Below are 13,982 nucleotides of genomic sequence, written 5' to 3'. Positions count from 1 at the left end.
ATTGAGGGATCAAACCCAGGTCCCCTACTTTGCAGGCAGATTCTTTACCATCTGAGCCACCAGGGAACTCCACGACATTTTTTAAGCTACAAATACTTTCTGAACAAAGTCTCTCTGGGATGAGAAATGGAAAGCTTCTGTGCTGTTTCAACTCACAACATTTTAACCATGCATCAAACCCGGCTTGAGTGGAGGGCAGTGGCAGAGATGAGGACCCCACGTGGGGCTGGGGGTTCCTGCCATGGAGCCCAGTAGCGTGGCCCAGACCTCACTGATACACTGCCCGCTGCCTCTCTGTGGACATATCAGCATAGCTGGCAAGGTGGCCCATTCCCCGGTCCCTGTGACGGAGGAGCAGATGGGCTCAAAGGGGAGCCACGTGCCGAAGCCACGTCAAACGGAGCTGGATCCACACTCAGGGCTCAGCTCGGGGCTCCCACCACCCCCGCCCCACAGGGCTGCCTTCCTCCTCTGCTTGGAGCTCTTCCTAGTGGGCTGGCCCACTGGGGGAGCACACAGATGAAGATACAGGCCCGCCCCTTCCCTAATGAGGGGAGGGGCCCTGACTTGGCACCACCTCTGTGCCAGGACTGGACAGACCCAGTAAGACACACAGTCGTGGGCACAACTGGATCAGCGCAGACCCTTTTAGCTGCAAGGAATGCAAAGCAAGGGCAGATTTTCTCATCTAGAAAAGGGGATGTATTAGTCTGAGACATTGAGAAGAATGGGATGGGGATCAGGTGCTCAGACATCGTGAGCTGGTTACTCCCCCATGCCCAGGTTTGACTCTGCTTCTGTGTTAGCCTCCTTCTATCCTGCAGACGGGCTTTCTCAAGGTGGCAGGAGGGGTGGCTGCGGGTCATCCCCATCTTTCTTTCAGCACCTGTTTGTGGACCCAGGGGGCAGATCCAGGTGGATCCTGCTTGAATTCTAACCCATCACCAAACCTGGCCCTGCAGTGGCCATTCAGGTGTGTTCTCTGATCCAGCCGAGGACCCAGAGCCTCCCTGTGGCAAGAGGATCAGGGCTTATTAACACAGAGGCAGGGATTAGCACCCTTCGCGGGGAGAGAGCTGCCACGGGGCCCTCAGCAACCACAAAAGGATGCTTCTGACGCAGACACCTTGTGACCAGGTCGCCCTGTCCAGGTCTCCCGACAGCCAGGGCGCTCGAGCAGCAGAAATGGCGGCTCTGCACTCAGCAGCACTCTCCTTGCTGACCTGGATCATCCTCAGACTATGTGTGGCCCCTGGAGACCCTCCTTCCTCTTCCCGGAAAGTTCAGTCCTAAAGCCACGGGAGGAGAGCGAGTAAGGAAGGCATCCACAGAAGGGGAGAGGGAGGGGCCGTGTGCATCCACGGAAGTAGGGGAGGGGCCACGTGCATCCATGGAAGGGGAGGGGCAGGAGAGGCCGTGTGCAGGTAGATATCCTTGGAATGGGGAGGGGGAGGTGCCATGTGCTTGGAGGCATTGGCAGGGCAGGGGGCACATCCCCACAGGAGGTGGCACAGAGAGGGCCGTCAGGCCGGGGGCAGGGCCCAGCACTGTCAAAAGCAGGGCAGACAAGCCTGTGGGTCTGGGGGGAGGTCAGGATCCATGGAGGTGCTGGCTAAGTGGCCTCCAGGGCCCGAGGGTGCAAAAAGAGAAAAACGGGACTTCCTAGGGTGATGGCAGTCAACAGAAGACACCTGATCAGCAGCCCCCCAGGCCCCGGGTGGGCATGAGAGGTGGCGGGAGAATGTGGTCAGCGGTGGGGAGGCGTGGTCCGTGGCAGTGAGGTAGTCAGTGATGGGGAAGGAGGCGATGAACCAAGGGCAGAGCCCCCCAAACTGGCCAGGCCTCTCCTCCCCCAGGCGTAGCTCCAGAGACCACCCTCCTCCTCACCCACCTCTTTCCTCCAAGCAGGGCCCCGTGTGCTTCTGTCCAGGTTACACCCCTACACGTGCCAATCTGAAACTTCCCTCCTGGTTGGCAGAAATGTCCAGCAGAGCAGGAATGCTTTCTCCAGCGTCAGCTGTGCCTGGGGCAAGTGTCCCCCCCTCCTCCTGAGGCCCTGCACGCTCAGCGGGCTCTCAGCCACCTTGGGAAAGGGGGTGTAAACCCATCTAAACCAGGCCAAAGTGAAAAAATGGAAGAACGTCATCAGAGAAAAACATACTGCAGCCGTATGCAGGTTTTCATTTAATTTTTAAATAATTTATATTCCTTTGAAACAAATAAAGCTCTGAGAATAAAATAAAACATCCATCTGAGGTTGTCTTCAAGAAGGGACCCTGAGGTAGCCCTCCAGGGGCTTTCGGTCTGCAGGCTCGGCTACGCTGGGGCTCTAGGGGGCTCTTCCCTGACACCACCACTGTGGACAGTGACACGGGTCGGTGGGCGTGGCAGGGAGCCTTCCCAAAGCACGCCCGGACATGACCTCCGACCTACAGGGCACCAGAATGGCCAGAGTTGCGTTGGTTGGGGTCAGGGTGGAGTCACTGTGGCCCCCAGGGAAGAGAGACGGGAACCAGCTCCAGTGAGGTCACAAACCCGCTGCGGGCCGAGCCGCACGTGGGGACGTCTGGGAGAAGCGCTGGCTCCAAGATGTCCTCTGTCCTGTCTGACCTGAAGGGCTGGGAGCTGCTGCCCTGGGCTATGAGGCTATCCGTCACCTTCACAGGGTCACAGGCCCAGGCCCAAGTTCAGGGGAGTGCACGACCCGGCAGCGGCAGCCCACGACGCACCCCGGATGGCAGGCTCGCAGGAGACGCCGGGGCGGGGGTGGGGTGCGCACGAGGGCTCCCACCCCCCACAGCAGCCCTGAGAAGCGGCCTGGGCTGGGGTCCCCCAGCCTCTCCACCTTGTCCCAGCTCGTCAGAGCAGCTCATCACTGGGTCCTTGGCAGGCACCTCGCCCCGTGGCCGGGGGACGATGTGGGTCTGGCTGCCATGCAGCCGCGTGGGTCCACCACCAGGAAGGGAAAGGCGCTCAGGTCCCACTGGTCCCAGAGGCCACGGGGGCAGCAGGGCGCCCGCCTCACTTGCCCTTCTCCTTCCTCTTGCTCCGCCTCTGGCCGGTCAGCTCGTCCAGCTTCTTGTCCAGCCTCCTCTGCAGCTGGGCCCGCTTGGCAGGGTCCAGGGACCTGTCCTTGGTCCCACTGCCGGGGTAGAGGACCCCTTCCCGGCTGATCCTCTGCCGAGCGTGGGCGCGAGCCCTCTCCCCACAACCATGGACCTGGGGGTCACAACAGGCAGTGCTGGGCCGGGAGTGGGGACAGACGAGTCCCCAGCTCTGCCGATGCAGCACTCGGGAGCCACGGACCCCCAGTGTCAACCTCGGAGGGGCTCCCTGCTCTCTCCACACGCTAACTCTCACCCACAGGCTCCCAGTGCAGGGCTGGGGGCGGCAGGAAGGGTCCACGCCCTGGCAGGGCTGGTGAAGAGCCCCAAACCCTTCCTGGCCCCCTGCCCTGGGCTCAGCACAGACCCTCCTCCAAGCACACGGCAGTGCGGGGCGGGGTCCCGTGCCTCCCCGGCAGGGCAGGGTCCACTTAGGGGTCACTCACACACACACAGGCCCACAGTCTATACACGCACGACACACACACGCACGCACAGGCCCACAGTCTACAAGCACGACACACACACACACGCACAGGCCCACAGTCTACGCACACGACACACACACACACACACGCACAGGCCCACAGTCTACGCACACAACACACACACACACACACACACGCACAGGCCCACAGTCTACACGCACGACACACACAGATGCGCAGGCCCACGGGTTGTGTGGGGTGCGCACACAAGCCCAGAGCCTGTATGCGCGTCTCTCTCTCTCAGACACACACAGGCCCATGGTTTGCCCGGAGCCCACCAGCCCAGGTCCCCCAGGGCCGCGGACCTCGGGCAGGTGGTGGCCGAGGCAGTAGCGGCGGCCGCAGTGCAGACAGAGCTGGCCCAGGGTCACGACGCTGGCCGCGCACTTAGCGAAGCCGCAGGTGTTGTCTGCCTTGATGGCGGCCGAGACCAGGGCGTCAAAGTCCTCCTCGGCGGGCAGCTCTATGGCCACGGGTCCTGGGGGGAGACAGGCGTCAGTCACCCCAACAGGCAAGGACAAGGAAGTCAGACGCCAACTCCCCGCAGGGCCCACATCTGCCTGTCGCGCAGCCAGCCGGACTCCTGCCCTCAGGGCCACCGCGCGTGAGCAGACGCTGATGGAGCGGGTCCCTCACGAGCCCAGTGACCCTCACCGGACGGTGCAGCCGGGAGCGTCCGGAGGGGACCGGCAGGCAGGGCGCGTGCTCCTCAAAGCTCACCCACACAAATCCAGAAGAGCATTTAAATATGATCATGTCCTTTACGTTGCTGACTGTAAACTCAAATCCCCAGACTAACCCTGCCCTCCAGGGAAACACAGTGTATTTCTTCACAGCCCAGTGTAAGGAAACGTAACATCTGTAACCAGACAATTGTGTGGAAATCCTTTAAAGTTGTAGGGAAACGCTCAGGAGGGCAAAGGCGACATGACTATAACCCCTAAATGGCGTCTTTAATTCCGGCGGCGCCAGCTCCCCTGGCGTGGGCGCCGACTCCCAGGGGCACTGTTCTCACGTGGCCGCCACCCACACCCCCCTCAAAGGAGGACCATCCTCCGGCCACACCCGTGCAGTCACGTGTTCTGAGCGTGGTGGAGGCAGAAGTAGGGTGTCCGCTCCCGTGGGGGTGATGGCGTCCCCTGTCCCCCGGCTTAGCTCACGACATGGAGCGAGCGCAGACAGGCCCGAGGCGGGGAGACAGCTCTGGGCTGTGCTCCCCAGGGCTCGGGGGCCCAGGGAAGAGGACCAACCCCATGGCCTTTCCTGGAGGAACGCGGCTGTGACAAGGGTCACCCAGAAGAGCCAGGCTGCGCCCTGGACTCTCAGCCTCAGCGTGGCACCGCATGGGGGCCGGTGGCGGGCGGAGCGAGCAGCCCCCAGGCGCCCGCGGAGGCGGCACAGGCGTGACAGTGGCGCGCACAGCCCTGCCAGGGGCCCCCGAGCCCGTGGAAGGAGCCGCGGCTGTGCAGGCCGCCTTGGCTCTGTGTCCCCGGGCCCTGCCCACCGCGGCTGCTCCTCCGGCCCTCTCCTTGCAGGAGGAGCTCTGGTGGCCCGGCCGGACCCCACACGAAGCCTGAGGAACAGAGGCCGCTGAGGCAGGCGTGGTCTGCAGGGGCTTGGGGTTCAAGATGAAGGACCCAGGCAGGGGCCCCGCAGTAGGCGCCCTTCTTCTTCATGGTGGCAGGTGGGCCTCACACTCCCAGTGGAGGGGACGCCACGCCTGTGCTCCCACGAGCCGACCAACTCACCTCTCGCATCTCTCTTCTTCTTCTTTTCCGGTAACTTCCGGGGGGCGGGGCCCGGGGCGCAGGGCCCCTCCTTGGCCCGCTGCTCCTGCTGGGCCCCCGCCCTCTGCAGCCTCTCCAGGTGCAGCGCCTTCAGGTCCGGCTGGTCCCAGCCGCTCGACTCCCTGACAGGGGGCTCCGGCTGCTCGGGGGGCTCCGGCTGCTCGGGTGGCTCCGGCTGCTTGGAGCTGGGGGTCTCGGGACACAGAGGGGCTCTGCCGCCTGGCGCCGCAGGGGTGGGCAGGGCCCTCTTGCTCACCGTGATGAAGCGTTCCCTCCCCTTCCCGGTGCTGTCATGCCTCAGCCCAAACTCCTCAGCGATCTGGTGGACCCGCAGCCTGTCGTGTGGGTTCAGGGAGGCAGGGAACTCCAGCTGCGTCTTCTCACTCGCCATGAACTCCACAATCGTGGCCCTGAAGCCGTCTGCACCAGCTCTGCTCCCGGCACCCTCCCGGCTGCCGCCTCCATCAAGGCTGGGCTGAGGCTGCGGCTCGGAGGAGCCCAAAGGCGCCCCGCTCGGCTTCTTTTGGCCCGGCCCGGTCCCCCCGGGGGCCCTCCTGGCTGTCGCAGCAGAGCCCCGGGGCTTCCCGCCCGCCTGGGCACCCTCGTGGGAGTAGTTCTCGGGGACGATGTCATCAAGATACTCAAAGGCCGTGCGCACCTCGCCGTGTTCCGTGAGGTAGTCCACCAGGGTCTTCAGGAAGGCGTGGTTGCTGACCGTGCGGGAGTCACAGACCACGGCCACGTGGCGCCGTGCGCGGGTGACCGCCACGTTGATGCGCCGGTCCTCAGCGAGGAAGCCCACCTCACCTGAACACCAGCCCGGGTGCACGGATGGCAGAGACTAAGGGACAGGAAGGCAGGCTCCCCCGTCCGCCGCCCTCCCCCAAAGGACCGCCCGGGCTCCGTCCACCCCACAGCCGTGGGGTCCCGTCCACAGGCTCCCCCTGGCTGCTGTCTAGGACGGTTCTCTAGTCCTGCCTGGGGCTCTGGCAGTGACGCCTGCCACTCGTCCCCAAGTCAGTACAGAGTCCTCTGCCAGAGCGCAGACCAGGACACAGCCTGGAGCCACGGCCAACACACGAGGGGCCTTCCGGTGGGCCTCCTGGCTTCCCTTTGCCCCTCCTTTACTGTTTTCGACCTGACAGAGCCCATTCACTAACAACTGTTTCTGGGGAAAAATTTCTTACCCAATGGAATATCCATAAGCCCTGGCTGCAGAAACCAGGCCCTGAGCTATACTGGCCTTGGGGCCAGGAGATGAGCTCTGGGCTCTCGGGGGCCATCTCCACAACCACTTTGAGAGGCTCGTGAGATCCTAGTTTCCCAACCAGGGATCAAACCCAGGCCCTGGGCAGCAGAAACGCCGAGTCCTAACCACTGGACTACGCGGAAGCCCCAGCCCCGCACCTTTCCTGTTGGACCTGACGAAAGACAGGATCACAGCTTCCTTCTCCCGGCCCTGGAAGCCATCGACGGACCTTATCTCAAGCTCTGGGTGCCTGTGCGCGAGGTTCTGTCTGAGCAGGTCCACCTGCAACACCGAGCCAGGCCTCGCATCACAGCTCACATCGGGGGGCCCCACACGCTGCCCTTTAACCCGGCGGAGGCCTGGCCCCGCACAGCCGCTTGGCCCAGGGGGCCCGCAGCAGCCTTGGGATGACGGCCTCCGAGCACCTCCCTTCCCACGGGCGTGCGCGTGAACAAAGCAGCGCACAGACGTGGCGGGGTGACCCACACCCCAGCACAGACGTTCACGCCACCACAGCGTGGGCTCAGACACCCCCAGGCGTGTCCTCTAAACCAGGATGGCATGATGTGGCGGGGTGACCCACACCCCAGCACGGACGTTCACGCCACCACAGCGTGGGCTCAGACACCCCCAGGCGTGTCCTCTAAACCAGGATGGCATGATGTGGCGGGGTGACCCACACCCCAGCACGGACGCTCACACCACCACGGCGTGGGCTCAGGCACCCCCAGGTATGTGCCTCTAAACCGGGATGGCATGACGTGGTGGGGTGACCCACACCCCAGCATGGACGTTCATGCCACCACGGCGTGGGCTCAGACACCCCCAGGCGTGTCCTCTAAACCGGGATGGCATCTCATGCCCAGACCTCACGATCTGGGAAGCAGGTGAGTTCTTCCTACCAAAGGAGACGGGCCTTGCTTCATGAGCATACAAGCCCTGAGAGGGGAGATGGGAAAAAGGCCCAAGAGAAGGGAGGAGACGTCTAGGGCGTCTGCTGCCCACCACCGCACCCTTCACCAGGCGGTGCCCCCAACCTTCCCCAGGCAGCCTCCGGAGACGCCCAGCCCTGCGGTGTTCCACAAGCCAGAGAGCTGACTCGAGAGGAAGCAAGAACCTGGCGACTGGTCACAGCCACCAGCTCGGGTGTGGGGCAACCTGAGCCAGACTGGAGACTCCAAGCCAAGGCTCCCGTGGGGACACCGTGAGACAGGCCATCCCCGGGAGTGCGTGAACGGACACTAGCCTGAGGCTGCCTGGCCCCAAGGACAGGCCCGACAATCAGCTGCCACGGGGAGCCAGTGAGAGCCTGGGACGGGGTGGGGAAGGCACTGCCAGGGGATGGATGGGTGGACGGACGGAGCTCTTGCTGAGTCCATCTGAGCCCTGGATGCAGTTGCGATGAGGTCAGCTTTCAGCTTGCAGCTTTCGGCCACCAGAGTCCGTCAACCAGCCTGCTCCACCAGCCCCTCCGGCGGGGAGTCACCCTGACACGCACCTGCAGATTATACGGAGTGATGACGGCGATGTCGGTGGCCCGGACACCTGCGTCCACCAGCGCCTGGACATGCAGGCCGACAAGGCGCACTTCACCTGAGGGGGGAACAGACGGCCTTTCAGCATGAGGGGTACTCTCCACGGACGCCCGTCACCGGCGCTGGTTTCCTAAGCACTTTTCCAGCTGTGACAACAGGCAGCTCTCATGCTCAGCCTGTGGTGGCCTCCTGGGAGGGGACGCCGGATTCCACACACAAGGCCCAGGGCCCCCGCGGACGGGCCTCCCTTCTCAGTGAGGAGCAGGTGTGCATCCCGTCCACCTGGCTGCCCCAAGGGGGGACCCTTGCTGTCTGGTCCCCCTCTGCCTTGACCTGGGGCCCCCTCTGCCTTGACCTGGGGCCGCCCGTCCGTCAAGCACGCCCACGGTGCCCCATTGCCCAGGGCGCCTGGCTCAGGACCCACGCCCCTGCTCTCACGCGGCTCCTCTCTGACACAGGCGGCTGAGAGGGGCCCGGGCCAGCCCGCTCACCGGGGTTCCCTTTGGACTGCTCGTCATCCTCCTCCAGCTCCAGCAGCCCGCAGCCAGCCGTGTCCACCAGCAGCAGGGGCACGCCCGTCTCCTCGGTGGCCGCCACGCCTGGAAGGTCCCTGCACACAGGCCGACACTGAACACGGGAGGCCCCGGCGACAGGCAGGGCCCCGCTGCCCTTCCCGCGCCCTCCCCAGCCCTGACCCCGCACCAGACAGCAGGGGGAGGGAAGCACAGTCATCGCGGTCGGAGGACCTCACCCTGGAGAAGCCTGACCCGTGCTCTGGCCAGAAATCCGGTCTCAGAGGCGACCTCCACACCCACATCTTTACGGAGTGTGGCTCAGGGGACACGGGGCAGGGTACAGCGGAGTCACTCACCTCAGGAGGTGCCCGGCCACGGAAGGGTGGGCGGTGAGCTGCCCGTGGTACAGGGCCTCCGAGGCCCAGCGCGCAATGGCCTGGTGCATGCGGTATTGCACCGTCAGCATCCGCACCGCCCCGGCTCCGTGTCGCTCCGCCAGGCGCTCCATCAGGCTGCGCGACAGCCCCGCCAGCGCGGCCCTGCCCGGGGAGAGCAGCGAGGGGCCCGAGTCCCGAGTGCAGCCTCAACCAGGGGCCGGCGGGAGGCAGCCCTCAAACCTCAGCCCACTTCCCTCCCAGAACTAAGGGAACGGCCCCCTGGAAGTGCCCACGTCTACCAGCGAGCCACGGAGCCAGACCCAGCCGGGCCGCCTGGCGCAGAGCCGACCTCGGCCCACCAAGGGACGGTGTCCGGGCCTGCTGCAGGCCCCGCACTCCCTCCTAACCTCCCTGGGTTACCACTGTTCAGTACAGGCACCTACCAACAGCAGGGCCATGGGCATGAGTGGTGAAGGGACCCAGTCCCAACTGCAAACCCAGAAACACCCAGCTCGACCCACCCCACACATCCCCCCAAATCCCCCAAAATCCCCCAGAGAGACAGTTTCGTGCGCCTCCCTGAGGGCACGCCGTCCACACAGAGGGCTGCTCCACAGGGCCCCTCAGGCCTCCTCAGGAACCAGCCACTGAGCCGAGGCCCCCGAGCCCTCCTCCTGGACAGCATCCACACCCACCCCTACCCGGACATCTGGCTCCCACAGGACACTTCTCCAAAGCACACTCCCGTCCCCCCTTTATCCAGCCCAAAGTCCCCTCCAGATCCTTACTCTGAAGCCTCTGGCGGCTAGACACCCTCTCTCTGTGGGACCCTGACCTGCACACCCCTCAGTTCTGGGGTCCCTGCTCCCCTCTTGCCAGCTCCACCGACAGTCTTGCTCGCACACCCAAGCCTCACACCTCCACCTGCCACATTAGGGGACATCCACTCAACAGGCGGGATCTGAGCACACACCAGGTGACCCACCCTCAAGGAGCTCAGGGTCTGACCTAGCTGGCATCTGAAGGAGCCAGCATGGGCACACGGTGGATGGCACACCCAGCGGTGAGCAACAGCTCTGTTCTCGGAGCTGCGGCCCCGGGGGTGTCACAGCGTGACCACAGGCCCACACCAGCATCTGCACGTCCAGAGAAGGCCCTGAGCTCAGAGTTCCCACCGTCAGCTCCCGCTCTGCTTCACCCGGGGCCCCACCCACAATCCCCATAGAGACCAAAGCCAGGGAAAGGCTAGTGACCTCTGCCCCCACCACCTGAACCTGGGGTGACAGGTGACAGGTGGGCATGGATGCTGTCCAGGAGGAGGGCTCGGGGGCCTCGGCTCAGTGGCTGCTTCCTGAGGAGGCCTTAGGGGCCCTGTGCACCAGCCCTCTGTGTGGACCGCGTGCCCTCAGGGAGGCGCATGAGACTGTCTCTCTTATAGGTGACAGGTCTGCCAACAGCACTCCAGCCCTGCCCGCTGCTGACCCAGGCCAGCCAGCCGCCCGTCCCCGCTCGCTGCACCCTGCCTTCGCCATCTCTGGGGTCTGTAAGTCACACATCGTGAGAGCCTACTTCCTCTGTGTGGGTGTAACTGAAACTGCACCTTCAATCAAAATGACCCCCGGGTTCTCCCTCCCCTAAGTCAGGGCTCAGATGCTGAGGGAGCCACCTGCCCCCCACAATCTTAACTCAGTCCATGGGCCGGGCTTCCCCACTGGTCCAGGGCCTCTGGGTGAGCCTGGGCTTCCGAGCTGGACTTGGGGGGACGCACAAGGGGGTGGCAGGTGAGGGACGGAGGGGTCTCACTTGTGGGAGACGATGGTGGGGGGCAGCTGCTTGTGGTCTCCGGCCAGGATGCACTTCCGGGCCTTCAGCAGGGGGATCCAGCAGCTGGCTTCCAGGGCCTGGGCACACTCATCGATGACCACCACGTCAAAGTGGCCGTCGGGCAGCAGCTTCAGCGGGCCGTCCGCAGAGGCGCCTGGTGGGAACCGGAGCTGTGAGCCTTCACAGAGGCGCTAACAGCTGCAGGCACCCCGGAAGAGACCCGACGAGCCACTGGTTCACAGTCTGGCTAAGCATTAAGGCCTGCGTGGCACGTTTGCCTCTTGGAATGAGGGTCAGCAGGACGTCCCGGGGCTCGTGGCCCCAGCCCGCGCTCGGGTGTGGAGTGGTGAGCCCAGCCACGGGCCACCCCAGCACTCTTGGAATAAGCACCTCTTGGAATGAGGGTCAGCAGGACGTCCCGGGGCTCGTGGCCCCAGCCCGCGCTCAGGTGTGGAGTGGTGAGCCCAGCCACGGGCCACCCCAGCACTCTTGGAATAAGCACCTCTTGGAATGAGGGTCAGCAGGACGTCCCGGGGCTCGTGGCTCCAGCCCCATGTTTAGGTGTGGAGTGGTGAGCCCCAGCCACGGGCCACCCCAGCACTCTTGGAATAAGCACCTCTTGGAATGAGGGTCAGCAGGACATCCCAGGGCTTGTGGGCCCAGCCCGTGCTCAGGTGTGGAGTGGTGAGCCCCAGCCACGGGCCACCCCAGCACTCTTGGAATAAGCACCTCTTGGAATAAGGGTCAGCAGGACATCCCAGGGCTCATGGCCCCAGCCCCATGTTTAGGTGTGGAGTGGTGAGCCCAGCCACGGGCCACCCCAGCACTCTTGGAATAAGCACCTCTTGGAATGAGGGTCAGCAGGACATCCCAGGGCTCGTGGCCCCAGCCCGCGCTCGGGTGTGGAGTGGTGAGCCCCAGCCACGGGCCACCCCAGCACTCTTGGAATAAGCACCTCTTGGAATGAGGGTCAGCAGGACGTCCCAGGGCTCGTGGCCCCAGCCCGTGCTCGGGTGTGGAGTGGTGAGCCCCAGCCACGGGCCACCCCAGCACTCTTGGAATAAGCACCTCTTGGAATGAGGGTCAGCAGGACATCCCAGGGCTTGTGCGCCCAGCCCGTGCTCAGGTGTGGAGTGGTGAGCCCCAGCCACGGGCCACCCCAGCACTCTTGGAATAAGCACCTCTTGGAATGAGGGTCAGCAGGACGTCCCAGGGCTCGTGGCCCCAGCCCGTGCTCAGGTGTGGAGTGGTGAGCCCCAGCCACGGGCCACCCCAGCACTCTTGGAATAAGCACCTCTTGGAATGAGGGTCAGCAGGACATCCCAGGGCTTGTGGCCCCAGCCCGCGCTCGGGTGTGGAGTGGTGAGCCCCAGCCACGGGCCACCGCAGCACTTCGTTCACCACAGTCACTCTCCCTTCTGGGGCTGGGACCCCAGAGAAGGCTGCCTTAATTGTAAATACTGCTTCTATATCATTTTCTGAATTTAGAGCTTAGTTAATTCCCTTTTTAGGTGCTTTCCTGGACACACAGAACAATTAACTGCTGGGCGAAAATCACCATGTACCCAAGGACACAAAACCACCACAGCCAGTCCCTCCTTCCTGGACACAGACGGTTTGGTGGTCCCAGGACTTGGAGGGCCTCCATCCAACCATCACCTGCCCGTGAGCTAAGGGAGCAGGGCTGCAGCAGCGCCCAGGACAAGGAGCCGCTCAGGAAAATCGCTGGACAGACATGACCACAAGGAGAAGAAACAAATCAGGGGATGGAAGACGACCTGACCTCCAGCATCCCACACAGCACCGTTTACAGTGGTCAGTCTCCAGCAAAAAGTTACAAGACAGACAAGGAAATGAAGTACGGCCCACTCACGGATGAAAAGCGATCCACAGAAACCATTCCTGAGAAGGCCCAGATGGCAGACTTACCAAACACACACTTTACCATCAGCTACTTTAAACGTGTACGAAGAGAACAAGGAAGCCTCGTCTAACGAAATAAAAGGCTGTCTGAGAATGATGTCCCACCAAGACTATCAATAAAGAGACAGAAATGACCTTTTAAAAAAAGCCCAAAACTCACAACGTTATAAATCAGTTGTACTCTGATATAAAATAAAAAGAAAAAAAATAAATGATTTAAGCCATAGAAAAAAAATACACTCTGCAGTTGAAAAGTACGATAGCTGAAATTCACCGGAAGAGCTAAACAGCAGATTTGAACAGGCAGAGGAACCAGCACTCAAGCCAGCTGAATTATTCAGTCGGAGAAACAGAACAGAAAAATAACGAAGGGCAATGCCCAGCACCTCGGAGACCCACAGGACACCGTCAAGGGCACCAACGAGCACATCCCAGGAGCCCGAGAAGGAACGGAGAGAGAAAGGGGCCAGAGGAGCACTGGAACAGTAATGGAGTATGGAAGCTTCGCGATCTGACGAAAACAACAGCGCCCAGACCTAGGGGACTCAACAAGCTCCACAGGGCTAACCCAGAGGGAGCCACAGGGAGACTCGTCACAGTCACGCTGCCGGAAGACAGAGAAAGCGGCGCTCCATCACATGCAGCGGATCCTCAGAGAGACTGACGCTGCCGACTCGTGAGAAACCATGGAGGCAGAGGGCAGGGGCGGCATGTTCGTACAACTCAGACTGTCAACCGAGAACTCTGCCTCCAACACAACAGTCCCTCGAAAACAGAGGAGAGAAAAGGTACACCCAGGTAAAGAAAAGCTGAGAAAGACTAAAGAGAGTCCTTCAGGGTGACATGAAGGACGCCAGAGAGGAACGCAAATTTACAGAAGAAGCAAAAGGCGCCAGAAGAGGCAGCGACACGGGGTGTGATAGACAGCATGACAGTATTAGTGCACCCTGTTTCCATCCTGTCTGATCTAAAAGACAGCCGGACAAAGCAAGGATTACAGAGTAAATCAGAAGCTGGGCTCTGTTCCTGAGAGCAGCCCCTCTGAGGGGCGGCAGCAGACCGACCCTCAGGGCCGCCCACCCAGTCCTGATCCTGGCCTCCTAGCAGTCACACCCCGTGTAGCCCCTTCCCCTGAAGTGTGCGTCAGACCTGGGCCTTGCTTTGAGCCAACAGAATACGG

The 13,982-nt window shown here is 62.7% G+C and overlaps 1 protein-coding gene across 1 annotated transcript in view; it reads right to left on the bottom strand.

Annotated features, from left to right (window-relative positions):
- IGHMBP2 (immunoglobulin mu binding protein 2) overlaps nucleotides 680-13,982 on the bottom strand; it is a 28,292-nt gene continuing 14,989 nt past the window's right edge. The window contains exons 8-16 of the mRNA XM_018043276.1: nucleotides 10,859-11,033; nucleotides 9,035-9,217; nucleotides 8,655-8,773; nucleotides 8,127-8,221; nucleotides 6,787-6,910; nucleotides 5,341-6,186; nucleotides 3,898-4,070; nucleotides 1,892-3,219; nucleotides 680-1,289 (exon numbers count right to left, since the gene is read on the bottom strand). Coding sequence (XP_017898765.1) covers nucleotides 3,022-3,219; nucleotides 3,898-4,070; nucleotides 5,341-6,186; nucleotides 6,787-6,910; nucleotides 8,127-8,221; nucleotides 8,655-8,773; nucleotides 9,035-9,217; nucleotides 10,859-11,033 — 1,913 coding nt within the window. The 3' untranslated portion in view covers nucleotides 680-1,289; nucleotides 1,892-3,021. The remainder of the gene's footprint in view (nucleotides 1,290-1,891; nucleotides 3,220-3,897; nucleotides 4,071-5,340; nucleotides 6,187-6,786; nucleotides 6,911-8,126; nucleotides 8,222-8,654; nucleotides 8,774-9,034; nucleotides 9,218-10,858; nucleotides 11,034-13,982) is intronic.

The sequence above is a fragment of the Capra hircus genome, chromosome 29 (assembly GCF_001704415.2).
Source record: "Capra hircus breed San Clemente chromosome 29, ASM170441v1, whole genome shotgun sequence".
Classification (NCBI taxonomy): domain Eukaryota; kingdom Metazoa; phylum Chordata; class Mammalia; order Artiodactyla; family Bovidae; genus Capra; species Capra hircus.
Note: the sequence above shows the minus strand (reverse complement) of the source record. Positions and strands in the feature narration are given on the sequence as shown.